The sequence below is a fragment of the Trichosurus vulpecula genome, chromosome 4 (assembly GCF_011100635.1).
Source record: "Trichosurus vulpecula isolate mTriVul1 chromosome 4, mTriVul1.pri, whole genome shotgun sequence".
Lineage (NCBI taxonomy): Eukaryota > Metazoa > Chordata > Mammalia > Diprotodontia > Phalangeridae > Trichosurus > Trichosurus vulpecula.
The window spans coordinates 182,935,926-182,958,458 of NC_050576.1; the positions used below are offsets into that span (position 1 = coordinate 182,935,926).

Consider the following 22,533-nt stretch of genomic DNA (forward strand, 5'->3'; position numbering starts at 1 on the left):
ATGGTTTGGGGAGATGGTGAAAGGGGAGGGAAGGAATTCTTACTAGACTTATAGAACCTTGAAGCTTGGAGGGCCCTTAAATAGATGAGAACTCCTTTTCCAGCATTGGCTAGAGGAGGAAGCCGAAGCTCAGGTCACCCACTGAGAGATTTGGTGGCATAGTTATGGAGCTCCAGAATCCCTAATCTAGTATGTTTTTTACTACCCAATCTCTCATAGATTTCTGTTCCTTTAGAGAGGTAAGTGTGGCTTTTTTTGGAGGGGGAAGGGGGAAGGAAAGAGGAAGAACAATTGGGGGAATTTTGAGTATGTCTTTAATTTTGCGTGATGTAGTGCAGGGCTGGGGAACCTGTAGCCTCGAGGCCGCATCTGGCCCTCTAGGTTCTCAGGTGCAGCCCTGTGACTGAACCCAAACTTCACAGAATAAATTTGTTCCCCACCCCAGCAGTGTAGTGAATGCTAGAGTTGGAGTCAGGAGACCTCAGATCAAATCCTGGTTTTGTCACTCTGTGCATGACCTTTTGGGGGATTGCTTCCCTCTCTAAACCTCTTTTCTTTTCTGAAAAATGAGGATAGCACCTACAATAGCTGCCTCACTAGCTTGGGGTGAAGAAAACTCTGTAGAAATGTCAAATTGTGTCTCTTCTTCTCCATTATTCTATCCATAACAGAGCAATAGTTCGTTTAGCACCTGTGCTCTTGGCCTGGGTGGGAGAGAGTGGCTGCCTCTGGGCTGGCTTTCATGTCCTTTATTCTCTGTTCTTTCACACTCCCTCATCCCCCTACTCCCCAGCCACCACACAAACCAAGAGGCCGACCATGCTGCAGGGTGAGAAAATGTTTATTCTGAGCTGGCACCAAACAGAGGGTGGAATGAAGAGGTGGGGGGCAGGACAGGGGTGCTGCATTCTAGGAGAGCTGCTCCCTTTCCTCTGCACTGCGGCGTCCGAAGTCCATCCAGCCATATGCTGCATCCTCTTCCAGCCATGGTTCTTGCTTCTTGGACAGATCTGGTAGTAAGAAAAAAGGGCTATGTTGAGAATAAGAGAATCAAGTGTGGAGGGGATGAATTGTGGGACTATAGAGAGGAGGCAGCCTGTGTTCTTAGGCCTTAGACCTGAATTCTCAGACCAACTTACTGGACTTGGGGTCAGATAGGCCTGGGTTCAAAGGAGCTTACTACCTGTGAAACCCTGGGTCAAGTCAATCTCTCTAGGCCTCGGTTCCCTCATGTGTCGAATGATAGCCTCTTCCATCTAAGTCGATGATTCTAAGATCTGGTGTTGGTTTCCCCATCCTTACCCTGGCAGCTGGGGAGTTCTTGGCAATTCCTACCTGTCTTGAGGTGAGGAAGGTCCTGAGGGTGGAGTTGTCTCCGGTGGTGGGAAGGAGAGCCCAGAGCAGCTGGCCATCTCAGTCCCAGGCTCTTAGTGGCTTCAGGGCCTGGAGGAGTATCCTGGAGCAGGGCTTTGGGCTTTGGAGAGGCTTCAGAGAAGGTGGCCAGAGCCAGGGCAGAGATCAGCACGCACCCCCACAGCTGCCGCATCCTGTTTGCAAAGGGTGGAAGCCAGTGTAGAAAGAAAGGCAAGTCCATCGGGAAGCTCCATACCCCCTCCCCAAAGTGGGGCTCCTCTTCTTCTGCCCATCTCAGGCATGGGATCATAGCCTTAGAACTCAAAAGAACCTTAGAGATGGATCATCTAATTCAATCCCCACATTTCATTGAGGAAGAAACTGAGGACAATGGCAGGAGGGGGTGAGTTCAAAATAATAAGCAGCAGAGCTAGCATTTTAAATCCAAGAATTCCCCCAATCCAGGGCTCTTCCCACTACACCAAGGGGGACATGGATTAGTAGGAACGACTTGCATTTTCTCTAGTTTCCCCTAGGAAACTAGGTGACATTCTCCTACCCCTCTTCCTCCAGTCCCAGCCGATATAGTCCCCTTGTACCAGGGTGCCCCCAGCTTTTACTTTTTCTTATAGAAATCGAACCAGGCAGAATGCCCTGGGAAAAGAAAAACCCTCAGCTTTTTGCCTCGGGAGTTCTGAATTCTGCAGTACTCCCAGCTGCACCACTGATTGCCACCTAGAACAGTTTCCTTATTGCCAGTTTCCTTATCCAGTGTGGAAGTAGTAGTCTTCCTCCTCCCTGTCTGCCAAAATTTGTGGGAATGTATGAGACAGAATTGAGAGTTCTTGGAGGGATGATGGAGCCTGTGGCTGCTTTAAAAAGTCTTGAAGCAACGACTGAGGCTCCAGTTCACCCCCACCTTTGGCAATTTGGCCGCTAGTCTGATATAAAGAGGTGCAGGATGACAGTGGTGCAATCCTTCCCTGCTTGTCCCTCTTTGGAGGGGAGTGAACAGAGATGTCCTGAGCTACTCTGAGGAGCCTGGGCCCTTCAGCTTGGCTTAGCATCATGGGTGTGTGCCAGGTTACCTATAGGGAGGATGTTCCTCCCTCCCTCACAACTATCTCCCTTCCCAGTGTTTCTCACCTGTAGAGCTCCTGAGGAGGGTCTTGGATGGTGATGGCAACTCTTCAGTGTGTCCTCTGGGTGTGTTCTGCTCTGTAGGAGAATGCTCTCCCTTTTATAGTCCTGAAGCCCCTCCCTTTGCCTCACGTCCACCTCCTACCATGAGGTCAGAGGAAGGAAAGAGGGAGAGGAGGTGTATATGGAAGTGGAGGAAGGGGAGGGAGGTGGAGGCCCAGATGGAAAGCACACCAACTCCTTCCTTTGGTGATTCTAGTTATCACTTACAGCCAAGAGTTGCTGTGGATATCAGGGGCAGCCCATCATTCAATAAGCAGTTATTAAGCACCCATTATGTGCCAGGCACTATGCTAGGCACTGGAGATACAAAGAGTCTTTGCCCTTAAGGAGCTTATGTTTTCTCTGACCATAGCCTGGGCGTTCTATTTCTGAGTGCCCCAAAGCAGAGAGTGAGGGGCCAGGGGGACAGGGGGATCCCAATTGTTGAGGATGAAGGAAAGGAGATTCCCTAGGGACCAGAGGAGGTGTTCTTCACTTCTCACCTTTCCTTAGAATAAGCTGATTAGAGCAGGCGGGGTTCCTCTTCTCTAGGCCAGACCTCCGCCCACCCCCGAAGGCAGAGGGATGGACCAGATGACCTTGGAACCAGAAAAGGAACCTTTCCAAAGCATAGTGGTGGGGCTGGTGGTGATGGAGAGAGCAGATATGTATTGATCTTTCCTGACTCTCAGGTTTGGCAAACAGAACATGCATGATTATCAGGAGCAATGGGCCATACAAGATAACACACTTCCTCACTTGTTCTGTTTACCAGCCCAGTGGTGCCTACTGGACAGCTGTTTAGCACCCCGATCCAAGCCCTGGCCCCCAGGTAGTACATCCCTCTGCATGGGACCCTAAAACTCTTGTCTTTCCCATTCAAAGCTTCTTCCCTTATTGCCCTTTTGAATTAGTTCTGATTCTGTTGGCAAAACCCACCACCATCTTTCTTCCTTGGTGTGTGCCTTCTTATCACCAGCCATAGGGTTAGTACTTCTGGGTGTGATGTGCCCATGAGTTCTCCCCTATTCATCTCTGAGGGAGCTCTCCTGGGTGGCGTGGGAGATCTAACATTCTACGATCCTGTGATCTCTTGTTATTGTCTTCTGTTCCTGGTGGTTATTGTCTTAAGTGTATCTTAATGGTAAGGCCTCGCTGATTTAGATCCTGGCAATTTAGGAATTTGTGATGACAGCCTGCTTTGATTCTTACTGGGCCATTGGTTTAGAATAATTCCTTCTGACCTTTCCTTCTGGTGCTTGGGAGGAGAATTTTCACAGGGCAGAATAAATCCAATGGATTTTCCTTAGTTTTTGTTCTTGACCTTTCTGCACTGTTGGCCTCGTCCTCTTATATTCTATTCTTCTGGATACTCTTTTCGCTTTTACCTTCTGCACTAATGCTCACTTTCTCTCCTGGTTTTCCCTCTTAGCTATTGGATTGTTCTTTCTTAGTCTTCTTGAATCTAATTAGTAAATTATTCTAGGCAAAAACTCAAGAAGTTAAGGTATACTTTGGCTGAGGGTACAATCCTATCTCTGAAATATCTCTCTCAACCATCTTTTTGTTCACCTTATCACTTTTATTCACATTTCCAACCTAGGTGGGTTAGGCCCTTGTTACCTCAAACATGGACTGCTGTAATAGCTTTCTACTAGGTCTTCTTGTCTTCATCCTTTCCTCATCACCATTCTTGGTAGTGATAGATTCATCCTTCATCTGATCAATGTCACTTCTTTGATCAAAAATCTTCACTGGCTCCCTATTGCCTTCTCAAATAGTTCAAACTCTTTACTTGGCCTGACATTCAAGCCCTTCTACCATCTGGCATTTCTCTACCCATCCAATCTTTTCCCATGCTTCTCCCTTCCCCTTTATTCTACTTCCTGACGTTGGTTTCTTGCCTTTCCTGCTTATGTCGTTTCTGATCCCTGGAATGCCATTCAATATCCTCTTTGCTTGTTGAATTTCTTCTTGTCTTTTTAAAGGTCATATCAGATACCACCTCTTTCAGGAAGGCTTTCTTGACCTCATTTTTATAAGGATGTTTCACACCCCCTCAGATTTCAAATAGCACTTGGACCTTCTCTAATACATTTATCATGTGTTATTAGTATTAAATATCTGTGTTTGTATCTTAGCTCCCTAGTAGATTATTAGCTCTCTGAGGGAAGAGACTTACCTAGACTTTGTGTATTTCACAGAGCCTCAAACCTGGTAGATGATTAATACATGTTTGTTGAATCAAACTGAACGATGAAATCTTGTCTATGAAAGAAATGCCATGTGAATGAGAAATTATTATGGAAAGAAGGCCTATTTGGAATTGCCATTTCCCTGTGAATTTTCTATGATGCTTCATTTTTTTTTAAGAGAAGGTCCCAGAATACAGTCACCTCCTTAAACCTAACCTTTGATCCTGGAAGGGAGGGACTGTTTTTGTCTTTGTATCTCCAGCACATGGTACCTCAGACATCTTTTTTTTGGGGGGGTAGAGGGGTAAGACCTGTGATTTCATTGGAATGCGGAACTCCCAATGAGGTAATTCCTTATACCAATGCAGTTCTGCTATTTATAGTGTGGGGACATTGAGAAGTAAAGCCACTTGCCCTGGGTGACACAGCCATTAAATGTTAGAAGTAGGGCTAGGACCTAGGTCTTCCTGGCTCCAAGGTCAGTTCTCTGTCCGCTGTACCATACAGCCCATGGTAGGCTCTTAATAAAATACTCGCTGAATGAATGTTGAGCGTATTGCCATCTCCTTTCTCACCCTGCCCTCACACGACTCAAGGTTATCAGTCACTTTGCAGAATGTGTCACAATGTATGGGAACTAAGGTGCAGCAGTGGGGAGGAGAAAGAAGAGAGAAAATAAGTGGCAATTAAGAGTGGAAGGAGAAGAATGGGTTGGCTACCAATCAGAATAGAAGGAGAAAATGCTGCCCAGCGAAGAACTAAGGCACATAGATGTGCTTCTGATACACCAAGTCCTGAAAATGTGTTTTGGACTAGAAGGTACATGATAGAATCTCAGCATCAGGAGGGATGTTAGAGGTCATCTAGTCTAACCCTACCCAAAGTATGAATTTCCTCTGCAAGATCTCATAAAGGTGACCTTTTAATATTTATTCATTTTTTTTGGAAGGGGGAAGGCAAGGCAATTGGGGTTAAGTGACTTGCCCAAGGTCACACAGCTAGTAAGTGTGTCAAGTGTTTGAGGCCCGATTTGAACTCAGGTCCTCCTGACTCCAGGGGCAGTGCTCTATTCACTGTGCTACCTAGTTGCCCCTATTTATTCATTTTTACAATCATTTAATATATCTCCGTCCTACTGTACTCCCTAAAAAAAAAAAAAAAGAAATCTAAAACTCTCCAAACAAACATGCATAGCTCAGCAAAATAAACCCCATATTTCCACATCCCAAAATGTATCTCTTTTTGCATTGAAGTCCATCCTCTCTCTAGCCAGAGGTGGAAAGCATGCTTCATCTTCAGTTTTCTAGACTTGTGGTTATTACATTGATCACAGATTTAAAGTCTTCCAAAGTTGTTTTTCTTTATAATGGTATTTATGTTGTATGACTTGTTCTCCTAGTTCTTTTCCCTCAGTTCACAGAGGTCTTCCCAGGTTCCTCCAAAATTGTCTGCTTTGTCACTTATTTGATTCATTATAATATTCCATTATATTCACATGCCATAATTTGTTCTTCAATTGTTGGGCATGTCCTTAGTTTAATTATGCATTCCTCTCCATCTAGTATTCCAAACAAACAAGGGCGAAGTCCTTAGCTTGCTGTGTAATCTTAATCAAGGCACACCTTTTATTTTTGCTTTAAGTAGATGCTTTCTTGATTTTTTTTTACATTGCTATCACTTCTCAATAATCCTTTCTCCCACCCTAACTTTCCCTCCATTGTAAGAAATAAGCATAATTAAGTAAAACACAATGACACATTGGTCACATCTGACAATACAGGTCTCATTCCATACATGGGGTCTGTTTCACGGTGTGTTTCACAGGCAGTCTTCTGCATTGCGCTCATCAGACTTCCAGTGTCTGTTGCTGTTGTTTTCCTTCATATTGTCACAGTCATTCTGCAAAGTCTTCTTTTCCTCTTTGTCAACCTTGGGTTTTCACATCCTCGTCTATAAATGGACAGGGTTGAACTATAGAACCATCCCTTTTAACTGTGATATTTTATGGTTCTATGGCTTGACAGTATTTCATTTATAATTTATAATTCCATAATTTATTTCATTTTATTCATTCATAATTTATCCAACTCATCCATCCATCCATCTGTTCATCCATTCATTCGTCATCTTTCCATCACTAAAATTTAACTTGGTATAGAGGGAAAACCAATGAATTTGGAATCAGATGGCCTGGCTAGGAATCCTAGCTGGAATCCTAGCTAGGTGATGCCGGAGAAAGCATTTCATCTCTGAGCCTCCACTTCCTAAACTGAAAAATGTTGATAACAGTTACTAATGCCACCAACTTTGTAGGGTGGTTGTTAGGATCAAATGAGAGAGTATCTGTAAAATGCTTTGGAAACATTATCTGTTATTGTTATTTTCAGTTGTGTCTGACTCTGTGTGAGCCCATTTGGGGTTTTCTTGACAAAGTTACTGGAGTGGTTTGCCATTTCCTTCTCCAGCCCAGTTTACAGATGAGGTAACTGAGGCAAATATCTCTATCCACTGCACCACCTAGCTATCCTGTAAACACTATAATGCTATGCAAACATCAGTTATTGTTAGTATAATATTTGGAGCTGGAAGGGATCTTAGATATCCCTCTTCATTTGAAAAAGGTAGAAATGAAGGCAGCAGAGATGAAAATGACTAACTCACAACAAAAGAAATGAAGGCTTAGAAAGAGAAGTAACTTGGTCAAGGTCACTCAGTTTAAGTAGCGGAGACTGTATTTGAACCCAAGTCTTCTGACTCCAAATGGCATACACTTTCCTATATACTATGATATAAATTAAAAAAGTTACAAAATACATATGTAGTCAAGGTGGTCAGGTAAACCCCCTGATGGCAATTACCAAATGTGAATACTGTGCAAGTTACTCTTCTGTTCTTTCCTGGCTTTTGTTTACCATTTATCACTAAAAAATCTTCAATTCTTTAGATTAATTTTACCTTATCCTTTGCTTTTATCCTTTCTGATCTATACTCCTTCCCTGGCGTGTGGTCACCCTTTGACTCTCTCTCTCTCTCTGTTTCCCTCCCTCCCTTTTTCCCTCACCCTCCCCTTCTTCCCTCCCCCCCTTTCTCTCTCTTTCCCTCCCTGTTTCCCTCCCTCTGTCTATCCCTACCTGGTCTTCTTTCTCACTGGTGACTTCAGTGGAGTGGAAAGATCACTGAATTTGAAAATAGAAAGCTTGGATTAAAGTTCCTGGGACCAGCCATGTAATCTTGACCTAGGGTCCAGACTGAGCAAAGGGGTAGCCTTGTCGTACTCCTGGCCTTGTCAGATTACATCTTGGGTATTGGGTTTAGTTCTGGGAAGCAGGGCAACCAGGATGGCGAGAGGCCAGGAGTCTACGCTGCATAAGGATTGATGGAAGGAACTGGGGATGCTTATCCTTGAAAAGAGAATACCTGGAGTTGAGGGAAGGATATCAGTCACTCAGCAATCACCTATCAGTGTCTACTCCATGCAGGGGTATGGAGATAACAAAAGAAAAATTGATCCCATACTCAAGGAACTTACATTCTATAGAGGGAGTTACCTATCTTCACGTATTTTTTTCTCTTTTTATTATGCACTTGATAAACACACATGTGAAACAACATCTCTCTACTCCATGTAGTTGTTTTAAAAGCATATTTCAATTTTAACATGGCGGTCCCAACACTGACCTTCTTCTCCACATCCCCTTTGGAGCTTCCTTTTGCCCTTTTCTGTATACTTTTTAAATGATTCACTGACACTTTTTCCATCTTTTAATTTAGTATGTTTCAGTATTTTCTCCCTCCTCCTAAAAAAGTGATTAAATATATTTACAGAATACAAACCCACACATTGGCTGTGTGTGAAAATGTAGGTCTCACCTCTGTTCAGAATTGTAAGATTTTATAATAATTCTTCTTTACAGCTTGACTACTGTGTAAATAAGTTTAATGTGTATGTATACGTAGAACCTATATCGGATTGCTTGCCATTTTTTTTTTTTTTTTTGCTTTTTGGCAGGGCAATCGGGGTTAAGTGACTTGCCCAAGGTCACACAGCTAGTACATATGTCAAGTGTCTGAGGCCGGATTTGAACTCAGGTCCTCCTGACTCCAGGGCCGGTGCTCTACTCACTGCGCCATCTAGCTGCCCCTTGCTTGCCATTTTTGAGAGGGGGAGAGGGAGGGGGCGAAAATTTGGAACTCAAAAACTTGTGGAACCGAGTGTTGTAAACTAAAAATAAAAAATAAATTTTAAAAAATAAATAAAATAAAAAAGAGTCAACTAAAAAAAAGTGGGAAACCCAGAACTGATGCTGAGTGAGGTGAGCAGAACCAGGAGAACATTGTACACAGCAATCACAACATTGTGAACGACCAACTCTGATAGACTTAGCTCTTCTCAGCAATACTAATCTAAGACAATTCCAAAAGACTCATGATGGAAAATGCCATCCCCATCCAGAGAAAGATCTATGGAGTCTGAATGCAGATGGAAGCAGACTATTTTCACTTTTTTGTTGTTTTTTCTTTCTTGTGGTTTTTCCCTTTTGTTCTGATTTTTCTTTCACAATAAGACTAATGTGGAAATACGTTTAACACGATTGTACCTGTATAACCTATATCAGATTGCTTGCTGTCTTGGGGAGGGGGGAAGGAAGGAAGGGAGTGGGGAGGCCAGGGAAGGAGGGAGAAAATTTGGAACTCAAAATCTTACAAAAATGAATGTTGAAAACTATCTTTACATGTAATTAGAAAGAAATACTATTAAGTGAAGAAAAAAAGAAGTGGGAAACCCAAGATTCATCATTAATCATCTGGAAAATTGATTGGTCCTTGCATTGAGCAAAATTCTTAATTCTTTCACAGAAATTTTCCCTCACAATGTTGCAGTCATTGTATAAATTATTCTTCTGGTTCTACTCATTTCACTTTATAACAGTTCATACAAGTCTTCCCAGATTTTTCTGAATCATTGTTTCTTATGGTATAAACATTCCTTTGCTTTCATATACCATAATTTATTTCAGCTATTCATCCCCCAGCTGATAGACACCTCCTTTGTTTTGCCACAACAAAAACATTGTTATCAATATTCTTATACATGTGGATCCTTTCCCTCTTTGACCTCCTAAGAGTATGAGCCTAGTGGTATCCTTGGATCAAAGGATGTGCACAATTTAGATACTTTTTTGGGGGGGTATAGCTCAGAAGTGTTTTCTAGACTCATTAGATCACTTCCCAGCTCTACCTCCCCTCCCACATCACCTAGCAATAGTAGCCATTTTCTTTTTTGTCACCTTTTGTCACCTCGTCACCCGATATGATGGATATGAGGTGGAACCTTATGGTGGTTTCAATTTGCATTTCTGTTTGTTAGTGCTTTGGTGCATTTTCCCCCCATATGGTTGTTGGTTGTTTGCCTTTCTTCTTTGAAAACTACCTGCTCATATCCTTTTACCATTTATCTATTGAGGAATGGCTTTTGTTCTAAAATATTTATATCAATCCCCTATTTATCTTGGATATCAAAAAGGTAAGAGAAACTTGTCCTAAAGGCTTCCCCCCCAGTTGTGTTTCCATTTTAATTTTAACTATATCCATTTTATTTGATTAAACATTTTTTCAATTTGTGTAATCAAAATTATTCATTTTATCTTCAGGGATGTTCTCTCTCCCTAGATAGGTCAAGAATTCTTTTCCTATCCACAGTTGTGAAAAATGTCTATCTCCTTTGCTCCTCTAATTCTTCATGATATAACCTTTACATGTGTAGGTCATACCTCTCTTTGGAGATTATTGTAATATGTACTGTGAGATATTGATCCATATTTATTTATTGCCAGATTTCTTTCTACTTTTCCCAATAGCAAATAATGAACCCTTTCCTCAGTAGCTGGAGTTTGTGAACATCAGATTACTATGTTTGCTTTCTTCCGGGTTTTATTTTCCTAATCTGTTGAATTGACCAACTTTTCTATTTTTTAACCAGTACCAAATAGTTTTGATGATTACTGTTTGGTAGTACAGTTTAAGATGTGATCCTGATGTGGAGTCCTCACCTTTTTTTTTTATTTCCCTTGAGCTTCTTGATCTTTTTTCCCCTCAAGATGTATTTGTTATTATTTTTTGGTAACTATCCTTTGGTAGTTTGATTGATAAGACACTGGATCTGTAATGATTATATTCTATTATGTTATATCTACAAACATCATTTCTATTGTATTTGAAGGGCCCAACCATGGGCAATTAATATCTCACTATCATTTGTCTGTCTTTATTTCTGAAAAGTGTTTTATATTGGTATTCATATGATTCCTCTTTATGTCTTAATACCATATATTTTATACATTCTGAGTTTTTTTGGAGGGTGGAAGGCAGGGCAATTGGGGTTAAGTAACTTGCCCAAGGTCACACAGCTAATAAATATGTCAAGTGTCTGAGGTCAGATTTGAACTCAGGTCCTTCTGATTCGAGGGCTGGTGCTATACTCACTGAAGTTTTTTTTTTTTTGTACAGAATTTCTATTTCTTCCTGGTGGCTTATGCTTATAATTTATAGAAAGGCTCATATTTTTGAGGTTTGTTTTATATCCTGCTTCTTCACTTAAATTATTAATGGCTTCAATTTATTTTAGTTAGATCTCTAGGATCTACAAATAAAACACCTTATATTCTACAGAAATCAATTTTTTTTCTCTTTGCCTATGTTTATTCCCTCAATTTCTTTTTCTTGTCTTATTGCTATAGTGAGAATTTCTAGAACTAAATAAAATGGTAGTGGTGATGATGGAAATCCTTGATTTACCTCTGATATTATTGGAAATCCCTCATATATTTCTCCATTACAGTTAATGCTAGTTCTTAGTTTTGTTGTTGCATCTGACTCTTCGTGAACTCATTTTGGCAAAGATACTGGAGTGGTTTGCCATTTTCTTCTCCAGCTCTTTTTACAGATGAGGAAACTGAGGCAAACAGAGTTAAGTGACTTGTCCAAGGTCACACAGCCAGTAAGTATCTAAGGACAGATTTGAACTCAGGAAGATGAGTCTTCTGATTCTTGGCCTGGCACTCTAACCCACTGCACCATCTACCTGGCCCAGTTCTTAGTTTTAGCTAGATGTCATTTATCAAATTAAGGAAACTTCCATTTATCTCCATGCTTTTTAATCATTCTCACCTGAAATGGTATTGCATTTTGTCAAAAGCCTTTTCTGAATCTATTGACATAATCATGTGATTTGAAATTGTTTTTATTGATGTGGTCTATTATGTTTATAGTTTTTCTAATATTGAACCATGCCTACATTCCTGGCTTAAATCCAACCTTGTCAGAGTGTATAATTTTTTCAACATGTTGTCATTGTCTCTTTTATTCAATACTTTTGCATTAATAGTCATTAGCAAGTATTGTTAGTTTAGAGTTTTCTTTCTCTGATTTGTCTGTCTCTGGTATCAGAACCATTATTATCCTATAAAAGGAATTTATAGAATCCCTTCTTCTTATTGAGAACAAGTATATATATATGTATGTATGTATATATATACATATACATGTATGCACACATATAAAATATAAATCATATGTTGGAATTAACTCTTCTTTGAATGTTTCTTGGAATTCACTTGTAAATCCACCTTTTTTTTAAACTCCTTTGGGAGTTCCTTTATGACATGCATAATTTTCTTTCCTGAGACTGTTATTTAAAATCTCTATTTTCTTTTTCTGTTAAGCTGGATATTTCATGTTTTTGTAAATATTCACCACATTTCAATTACATCATCAATTTTATTGATGTATAATTAGGCAAAATGATGTCTAGTAATTTACCTTATTTTCTTTTAGTTTGTTGTAAATTCCTTTTTATTTTTTGATATTGGCAACTTGGTTTTCCTCTTAAGATTTGTTAGTGGCTTATGTATTTTATTAAAAAAAACACCCAGTGCCTAGTATAATTTGTCAATTCAGTGTTTTTATTTTAATTTTATTTTAACTTTTATTTTCAGAATTTCTATATCCATTTTGGGCTTAAATTTTTTGCCTTTTAAAGCTTTTGGGGTGAACACTCCAACCTATTAATTTATTCTTTCCCTCTCTTGTTTATGAATGTTTAGAGAAATAAATTTTCCCCTAAGGGACTGTTTTGTCTCTGTTCCCAACAGGTCTATTACATTGTCTCATTATTGTAATTTACTTTAATTAAATGATCTATTGTTTATACATTTTTTTTCCTTTGGCCCAACTATTCTTCAAGATTAAATTATGTAGTTTTGTTTAAGTTGGAATCTTTTCTTCAAAGGTACTTTATCGATTGTAATTTTTATTGTGGTGAGGTCAGTAAAGAATTTTTTAAAAATTCTGCTCTTTTGCATTTGTTTATAAGGTTTTTATGCATTAGGATAGAACATAGCCAATTTTTGCAAAGGTGCCACACACAATTGAGGAATATGTATATTTATTTCTTTTCTTTTTCATTAATTATGAAAAATCTATCATATCTAACTTTTCTAAAATCTATTTTAGGTCCTTAAATTTTTTCTTGTTTATGTTAGATTTCTTTAGCTCTGAAAAGCTATTTTGTTTTTTGGCCTATTTCTCTGGGCAATTTGATGAATTTTTCTGTCATGTGAACATATGTATATTGATATTATTTGATTACCTATGATGACTTCAAGCATAATATAATTTCCTTGTTCATCTCTTTTAGCTATGTTTATTTTTCACTGTTGCCTTGAGATCATGATTGTTAGCTACTCTTGCCTTTTTTTAGCAAGCCTAAAAAGCACAGTAATGTCTGCTTCAGCTTTTAATTTTAATTCCATGTAAATCTTTGCTTCAAATGTGGTTATAAATAGAAATATTTTATTTTTAAAATGTCCATCCTTCTACCTTCTTCTGTTTTATGGGTAAGTTCATCCCATTTTTCTTGAAGTATAGAAGAGGGTTTAGATTTATTCTGTTTGGTCCCAGAGAGCAGAATTAGGAGTAATGGATGTAAAAAGGCAGCTTTTGGATTCATGTAAAGAAAAAAATACCATCTCAACAATAGATTTCGTCACAAATGGAATGAGTGGCTATTAGTGAGGTAATGATTTCTTCATCACTCATTGGTTGTCTTAAAGTGGTAGCTGGGGGACCATTTTTGAGAGATGTTGTAGACATTATTCACATATAAGTCAGACTAGATGACCTCTGAGGTCAGTTCCAGCTCTGAGATTTTGTGATTCTGGGATCTTTGAAAACCCTTTTTGCCTAGACTCCTTATCTAAATAGTACTTAAAATCCTTTCCTTAACTCATGTAGGGTTCTAGATATAAAACCATACAATGAGAAATAGGCATTTATTAAATGCCTCTGTATTATGTGCCGAGCACTGTACTAGGTGCTTTGGGGATACAAAGTCAAACAGTCCCTCCCTCAAGGAACTTTCATTCTAGGGTGATAAGACCTGTACAAAGATAAGCAAAAACAAAAAATACACAATATACAAGGTAGTTTCAGGGGAAAGGCATTAGAAGCTGAGAGTCAGGGGATTGGGAAGATTGCATTTGTACTGAGTTTTGAGAGAAACTAGGGATTTTAAGGGGTGGAGGTGAAGGGGGAGTGTGCCTTTTCAAGTACTGAAGACATCCTGAGGAAGAAGGAATGTTATAGAAGTCAAAGCATGAAGGACAAATTTGGCTGGATCATACAGTGCATGAAAGTAAAGTGTAATAAGCCTAAAAAGGTTTATTAGGATTGCAACCTGACATAAATATGATTACTCTATTAAACAGTAACTCATCACAGTGGGCTTTTTAAAAAATCTAACTCAACTCTGCATTCTCCCTAACAAAAACAAAAAATAAACACCGCCCCCCCCCCCCACCCCTTTGGATATTTTGTGATTTACTTATCTGTATATGTGTTTTCCCCAGTAGAATGTGAATTTCTTGCGGGAACTGTTTTAACTTTTGTCTTTGTATTCCCAGCATCCCTAATCACACCTGGCGAGTAATAGGAGATTAATAGAATACATGTTGAATTTGATAGAGTGGGAAAGACAGAAAGAGAAAGGACACAATTGATCTTTTTCAAAGAGTGGTCAGTCTCCAAAGGATTCCAGTTCATGGGTACTTGGAACTGCAGCTTAGGGTTGCCTTCTTTTGCTGGGGGGAATGTTTCATGATATGGCCCTGTGTGAATTCTTGGACTATGTGCTATGTTCCAGAAACACTTCTGTGTGAAAATGATACACAGAGAGCATATATCTAGCAGCATTTTAATGGAGTAATGTTGCCGTGTGGTGCAGAGTAGTGTCTTTTCCACACGGGGGCAGTTTACTCAGCTGGACTGTTAAAGGACACCTGGGCAGTGATTCTACTGGTTTCTTGAGGGAGTCCCATTCAGGTCCTTCCCATAGAGTTGTAGCATCCTGGCCATGTGAAAGCTATTTTCTCATCCATTTAGGGAATCTCAGCATCAGAAGTCCAACGCTTTTTGGAGGTAGGAATCCTCTTTAACTTTTTAATCTTTCCGGAAACATGAATTACTACTTCCCTGACAATTTGCACATACATAGGTCCTGCCAGCTAGGATGACATTAGCCTCATTCCTCCTTCATGTAATAATAGCCCTTCAGATATTTGGTCATCTATATGCCATGCCTCTGAGTCTTCTCCTGTCTATACGGAAATATCCCTGAAGGTTCCTTCCAGGTGAATCCTCACAAAGCATGGATGACAATTGGAGAAAGCTACTACATAGCCATGTTTGTTCATTTCTTTTTGTTCTATGATACTTGGCTTAGAAATGGATTCTCTGTTTCCACGTATGCTTTTGTGTTTCCAGTACAAGATTTCAAAATGGATGTATCAGTTAACCATTATGTGAAGAGTAATGAGCAGATTCATTAAATATATAAATTATGTATAATATTAGCTATAGGGTTTACAAAGTGTTTTATACACATTTTAATCTCATTTAAAGTCCCTCAAGTGGGAGAGAGGTCTACTTTCATCCTTATATTTTACAGGTGAGGAAATCTTGTGACAATCATGGATGGGTTTCCTCACCTGTAAAATCTTAGGTCTAGCCTCCTAGTTTCTCTTTTAGTGAGATATTCTTAGCAGAAGAAATGGGGCACTCCCTCCTTCCACTAGGACAGGCAAACACAATGCCTTTGCAACAACTGAGTGGGGTATTCCTAGAAACAGGCTGGGATCACTGAGTGGCAAAGTATTCCCTCCCTGGACATGACGGCTGTCATCTCTGACCAGTCCTGTGACTTCCTAATCGGTTATTGATAACAAAATGATGACTGTCTATTGCTAGACCAATCATCCAGCCCTTGGCAACCTCAGCTTTTGGGATTGTATGATATAGCTGTTTATGTCATTGGAAGTGTTAGTGTCAACACTATTACCAATTATCCTCCCAGGAGAGGAAGTTGAATTCACACATTCTGGGGTTCACCTGCTGTCCACAGCTGATAAAGGGATGGAAAATCAGCAGAAGCTGCCTGTGTAGTAATAAATTCAACCTATTGTAGGGGCATTAGGGGGAAAGGAAGTATTTATTAAGTGCTTACTATGTGTCAGGCACGTGGCTAAGCATTTTGCAAATATCTCATTTGATCCTCACAACAACCGTGGGAGGTAGGTGTATTATTATCCCCATTTTACAAGTTGAGGAAACTGAGGCAAACAGAGGTTAAGTGATTTGCCTTGAGGCCACCCAGCAGATTTGAACTCAAGTCTTTCTGACTCCAGCAATGTGCCTTCCAGCTTAAGTTTCAGATTTGGTAATGTGGTAGATTTTTCCCTGTCTTTTTATATCCATCTACCCAACTTACTTGACCCTTAAAATTTTTTTTTCCAGTTAACAAGCATTTCTCCCCCTTTCCCTACCACTTTCCCATCGCCACTACTCAAAAACACCCCCAAACCCTTGCAACCAACATGCCCAAAACAAATTTGCTGTGTCCGAAAGTGGATCTCTCTCTGCATGTTGGGTCCATCACCTGTTTGTCAGGGGTCAACTCTTCTTTACACATTCCTTTGAAATCCTTCACGCCTTGCCTTAGTCACATGATTTCAGAGCTGGCAGGGACCTTAGAAGCCATCTACATCCAGGTCCTAGTTAGTATAGATAGCAAATCCACAGCTACGCTGCTCTTGGACTTCCCTGGAACTCTCCAGATCTTCCCTTCCTAGGAAACATCACTGGGAAATCTCATTATGTTGCAAGATTGAATCTGCGTGGTACATTTCGTCAGTACCCTCTGCCCCTCTAATTGGATCTATGACTGGGAGGCAGGTTGGGGTTTCAGGACCTCTATTTAAAAGAGGGGTGATAGCAATTTTTTTCTCTCCCTTTTATGTAGTTTTCCTCTCCTCTTTTTCAGCTCCTTTTTCTGCGTTGTCTTCCCCCAGCAGATTGGAAGCTCCTTGACGGCTGGGGACCACCTTTTTTCATTTGTATCCCCAGTGCTTAGCATAGTGCCTCACATATATTGGGCATTTTAAAAATGTTTATTGGTTATTTACTGAACACATCATTCTAATTTGTAGTGGAAACAATGACCATATTTTGCATAATTACAACATAATTACAAAAGAATTGGTGCAAATAGTTGTAATACATGCAACAATTCTATGGAGGCATTCCATTCCAACCCAGACTTGAATACACTTTTCAACACATTGAAGTGTATTCACTTTGTGTATTGGGCCTGAACACTTCCAGAGAGAAGCGACCCACACTAGGAGCATTCTACTTTTGGATGGCTCTAATTTATTTTTTTCAAATATCAAATCTAGATTTGCCTCTTTGCTACTTCCACCCATGCTCCTTAATTGTCCCCCTTGGACCAAGCTGAACAATTGTCATTCATTTTCCGTAACAAATAGTTTTTTTGTAAGAATGCTAAAAAGGGCTCTGCCAAGCACTCTGGGAATCATGAGCTTCCTTCAACCCAGGCAAAGACTTTTCAGGGTCAGATTTAGTTACACACCTCTTTCTTGAGGTTAGCCTGGACAAAAAGAAAGCCAGGTGGGATCTCTCTCTAAAAAACTGATGATTAGCACCTCAGTGAGGAAAGTTAGACATCACCTATAAGAAGAGCTGTGCAAGCCATCTATAGAAATTCTCAATAAGCCTTTTTGACAAAGAGGACAAAATTTCTAGTGTCCCTAGAAAATGTTGATAGTCTAATAAGCTTAATTTCAATCTACCAAATACATGACCCTAACAAAGGGGTAATTAAGACTAATGCCAACCCCCTGTTACTGGCAGGCCTCACAGTGAGTAAAACCCCAAGGTCCAATTCTAAGATAGGACGGATTGTGTCTCTCAAAGCGGCTCTGAAGGATCCTTAAGTATTTCAAAAATGGCTTTTGTTCATCAATTTGAAGTAGTTGTACAGACACCCTAGCTTCCCAATAAGGATTCAGTTCTTCCGCTTGAGGCAGGATGCACACACTCAACACTAGAAAATATTCTAATGCCCTGCTGTGTTCAAAGTACTGTCACACTGATCACTTTTTTGCACTTGTAAAATTAACACACAGGAGGGAAGTTGCTTTCACTTATTTTTGTATTCCCTGTTCCAAATTTATACATGAAAAGTTCTGCTACCGCCCTATTAGTGGGGTAAAGTAATCCCTACTAGGATGCAGTAAGGTGGGCTATTTGGGATTTCATGGTAACAGGATGCCTCCAGCAAAAGGTATCAATGTTTTCCTCTAAACCCAGAGGTTCCCAAACTTACCTGGCCTACCGCTGCCTTTTCAAAAAACAGTACCCCGCTTCCCCACCCCAGAAATCTACTTTCTTTAAACTTTTTAATCTCTGTTTTATAAAAAAAATCTTAAATGTATGGTTTTTGTCCTGCATTGAAATTCTGATGACACAATATTGTCATATAACTGTAAACAAGTCATTACACGCATGCGTTCCTGCAAATGCACGCTGGACTTCCTGACGTGCTTCCTGACAGGCTTGCCTGCCAACTCTCACTTGTTAAGATTCTGTCGGCAAATTTGACCACTGACAAATTATAACTTGCATTTTATTTGGAAAATAATGTAATCACAACTGTTACACAACAGATAAAACGTGTACTGAGGGTTTTTCAAAGCCTCCCCCCCCAGGGGGTGGTGTCACCCACTTCGGGAACCTATGCTTCCTAACCCCACTATAAAATCCCTTTAGATCCTTTTGCATAAAATCTGCACAAACTCGTGCCCACTAATTAGCAACTTTATACTTACCTTTATTCTACTCCCTTCAAACTCAACCTTTTTATCTCAGTGATCTCATTCTTGGGATTAAGAGACTTTACTGAACAGATTTACATGAATGCTCCTTATTGAAAGATCCAGTAGCGGGCCTAGGACTGTCCAGAGGCTCTTCAATGAGTCAGCTGTCGGGAGTGTCATATGCTATTTATTCTAACCATTGACCTTTTGCACCTATTTAAAATGGCGATGACATTCACCCTGTAACAATCTTACCCAACTGCTTGCTCAATCCATGAACCTGCCCTTGGGCTGAACTCGCTGAGTCTACTGGGCACTAAAACCAGTTTGGGAGGTAATAAAAAATCTTATCTAAAAGCACTCTAAAAGTATTCTACAGGAATAGACATAATTATGGCTCATTCTAGGTGGTGTTTAAGGACTATACCCTATTTTCATTCCCTTGTAACATGAGTTTGTGAAGGCTATTACACAAAAAGGGAATATATACAAAGTCACATTTCTGAAAACCAGTTTTATTTAAATAAGAGTTTAAATACATTACATAACATTTAAACTAAAAAAAAAAAAAGGAAAAAAGAAAAAACCAAAACCAAACCAGTCTGTTACTTCACATGGCAATGGGCAGCTGTTGCTAGTAAATTGCAAGCTCCGCAGTTACTACATCGACTGTTTTGATACATTAGTTCAAAATTTGTTCCCTTGTCAAAAGTTTAATTCAGGTAAAGCTGGCCTCACAGTATGGTGTTTTTCTCCACTTGTGCATCCCCCAGAGGTAGGGCACAATTATGACTAAAAAGTCTGGTCAGACAACATTGGACCTTGGTGTGATGTAAGAAAATGTCCTGTCATTGCCCCCAAATGAAACTCTTCCCTGGTCAGGTGGTGCAAGTCACCAGGGGAATCCCTGTTCTGCTACCAAAGGCTAACTCTTTGTCTTGGTGTAATAACTGGACTGGGTGGTAGTGGCCTTAACTTACTCTTCTGAGCATCAAGGGCAGCTCAGGGAGTAGTAATATTCTCTTAAATGGACAGAGAGCAGCAAGGAGCCTCTGGACAGACATGGTCTCAGATGCTACTAGGGCTTTGGACTTGACTGAAACATCAGATTATTTGTGTTTCAGGCTGGACACCGCCAGGCTTTACCTCTGTTTAAATGAGGGACTGCAAGACTAGACAGCATGGCTCTTTTCAGTTTATTACATGAATGAGTTACACTAGTCCAAGTTAAACAGCGGACCCCAAATGGTTACATTATACAAGCTGTGAGGTTTTTAAACTTGTGACAAGGGACAGAAGGGAATTTTTCTACTCATTGCAAGGAAATCCTCACTTAAGCTTCAGTGAGCCACAAGCACTTAAAACCCATGAACCTTCAGCTGGTCGTCCTTAGCCAGTCCAATCTGGAAAAAAAAAATAAGTTTTTAGGGCAAAAATATCCTCATTACAAGATCTTTCTTTCATATACATTATATATTCACTTGTCACTACATAGAACCCCCCCCAAAACACATGGAACATCAGCACTAATTTTAACAGAATGGTGACAATGACTGAGCCATAATTTAATTTCCATCTAAGTTTTGAACTCGTCACAACTTGTTTTCCGAGTTCAAATATATCTTTTCCCGCCACTTTATTTAGGTACACTAACACTGGCAGGGTCTATGGGATAGAAGAAAAGTGGAATTAAAACTTCCCATCATTAAAACAATTTTGAGATTTGAAGCACAGAATGATAAAATCAATGCTTGGCTCTGCTATTTGATACACCTATGAAACCTTGATAAAGCCACAAGCTCTTTGGGTCATCTATGAAAATAAAATGTTTGCACAGATGATTGCTTTCCAATTCTAAACCCTGACAATGCCTACTTCTCTACATATCTTCACAACCAAGCCCAAAGTAGTTTTTACCTCGACGAGGAACTGGCATATGTTCTTGCGCTGGTCACCCTGTAGCTGAATTACTTCTCCATATTCTGGATGCTCAATTACAGTACCATTGCAGGCAAATTTCTGCAAAATAAAATTCAAATCAACTCAATTAGGTATGTTAATTGTGGGAGAGGATGACACTGTCTTTTGGCATATTCTACCTACAATGTTGTTTGGATTTTGCAGCTAAAATATTGAACAATCTGACTTACACATAATAGACCAACTTGAAACACTACCACCTACCTTCTTAAATGCCTTCACTAGTTTCTTTTTATCGTAATCATCAGCGATCCCCTGGACAGTAGTGAGGGTCTTCCTGCCGTTTCTCTGTTGAATTCTTATATGGATATAATCCTCAGTCCCAGCAGGAAGCAGGTCATCACCCTTACTTGCATCAGCAAAGGGGTCTGGGAGAAAAGACAAAGTTCTTAGTGAGGGGCCTTTTAGATCTACCTTTTTTGTTTAAGTCTGGCACAAAAGGGCAAATATAATCTTTCTGTAGCTCCTCAGTACATCTTGCAGAGAGTTTTTAGAGTTCCGATAAAATTTCAAAGACCAGAATTTACACAAAAGTAGCGGTTAAGAGTTCCGAAAAGGGGCCCAATCCAGGCCTGAAGTCTCGCCCTCCCCTCGCTAACCAGCCCTTCGGACAATCTATGGCAAGAGGAACCAGAGCATGAAAGTGGCTCCGCCCCACTGACGCAACCAGGCAGCTTACAGGCCTGCATCCCCGTCCTTCAAAGCTGGCTCCGCCTCCTCTCGGGCCACGGCCTCCACGGCAACGGCCGGTGACGTGGGGGGGGATGTGACGCACGGCGGCGGGTGTGGCCAAGGCAGGCGAGAAGCCACTAGTATATGCGCCACCTTCGATTCCCGGAGGGGTACGCCCAAGGCTTGGCCCTCGTACCCACCGCTTCGAACCGCGTTTGAAAAAAAAAAAATGTGATCTAACACCTCCGGTCTAGCTATAAACACGGCTTGATCATCTTTCTTCCGCCCGTTCGTCCCCCAACCTCAAAGTGTTGGTGAATTAGGCCTTCAGTAGGCCCGGATCTCCTTCCTTCCCTTCTCCGCCCGCCCCAGCCCGCGGCCCCGCCCAGTGCTCACCGAAAGAGTGGAGGTTCTGGATAGCGGACATACGATACGATTCCTTTTCCTCGGTGGAAACGGCCTGCGGAAGGCGGTGGCGGGAGAAGGCGGGCGGGGGGGACGGAGCGTCGGGAAGCGAGGGGGCTCGAGGGGGAGGCTGCTGAGTCCTCGGCGGCGGCTCAGTGACTGGGGCGGGGGGGCGGCGCCGGCACTCACTTATATAGCCGCCCCTGTGACGCCAGCGCGCTGCCCTCACGTCCTAGCCCCACCCACGGAGCCCTGCCCCGAGCTCCTGGGGCTGTCCCACTTCCGATTGGTTAGGGAGAAGGGAAGGTGGGAAGGCGGCTGCGCAGTCACAGGCCACTGCGGGGGAGGGCGTTCTCTTGGCTTGGGGGAGGCTTCCTGCCCCCAACCCCACAAGCGTTTTGCGCCGTGTGGTGCGACCGAGAAGGGTGGAGAGATCCATGACGCGTGCGCACTAGATAATCGTGCCCGCTCTTTTTCTCCTTTCCCATCACCACCTCCGTGGTCAGAGATACCCCTCC

The 22,533-nt window shown here is 41.0% G+C and overlaps 2 protein-coding genes across 2 annotated transcripts; both read right to left on the reverse strand.

Annotated features, from left to right (window-relative positions):
* Nucleotides 1-909: 909 nt before the first annotated feature.
* GAST (gastrin) lies at nucleotides 910-19,054 on the reverse strand. Its single transcript, XM_036755613.1, has 3 exons — nucleotides 18,971-19,054; nucleotides 1,336-1,547; nucleotides 910-1,010 (listed from the first exon to the last, which is right to left on the reverse strand). Exons 2-3 carry the CDS (start codon nucleotides 1,544-1,546, stop codon nucleotides 910-912), a joined length of 312 nt encoding a protein of 103 aa, XP_036611508.1. The 5' UTR covers nucleotide 1,547; nucleotides 18,971-19,054.
* Nucleotides 19,055-19,452: 398 nt separating this feature from the next.
* Nucleotides 19,453-22,293, reverse strand: EIF1 (eukaryotic translation initiation factor 1). Its single transcript, XM_036757556.1, has 4 exons — nucleotides 22,007-22,293; nucleotides 21,143-21,306; nucleotides 20,876-20,977; nucleotides 19,453-20,361 (listed from the first exon to the last, which is right to left on the reverse strand). Exons 1-4 carry the CDS (start codon nucleotides 22,035-22,037, stop codon nucleotides 20,317-20,319), a joined length of 342 nt encoding a protein of 113 aa, XP_036613451.1. The 5' UTR covers nucleotides 22,038-22,293; the 3' UTR covers nucleotides 19,453-20,316.
* Nucleotides 22,294-22,533: the final 240 nt, after the last annotated feature.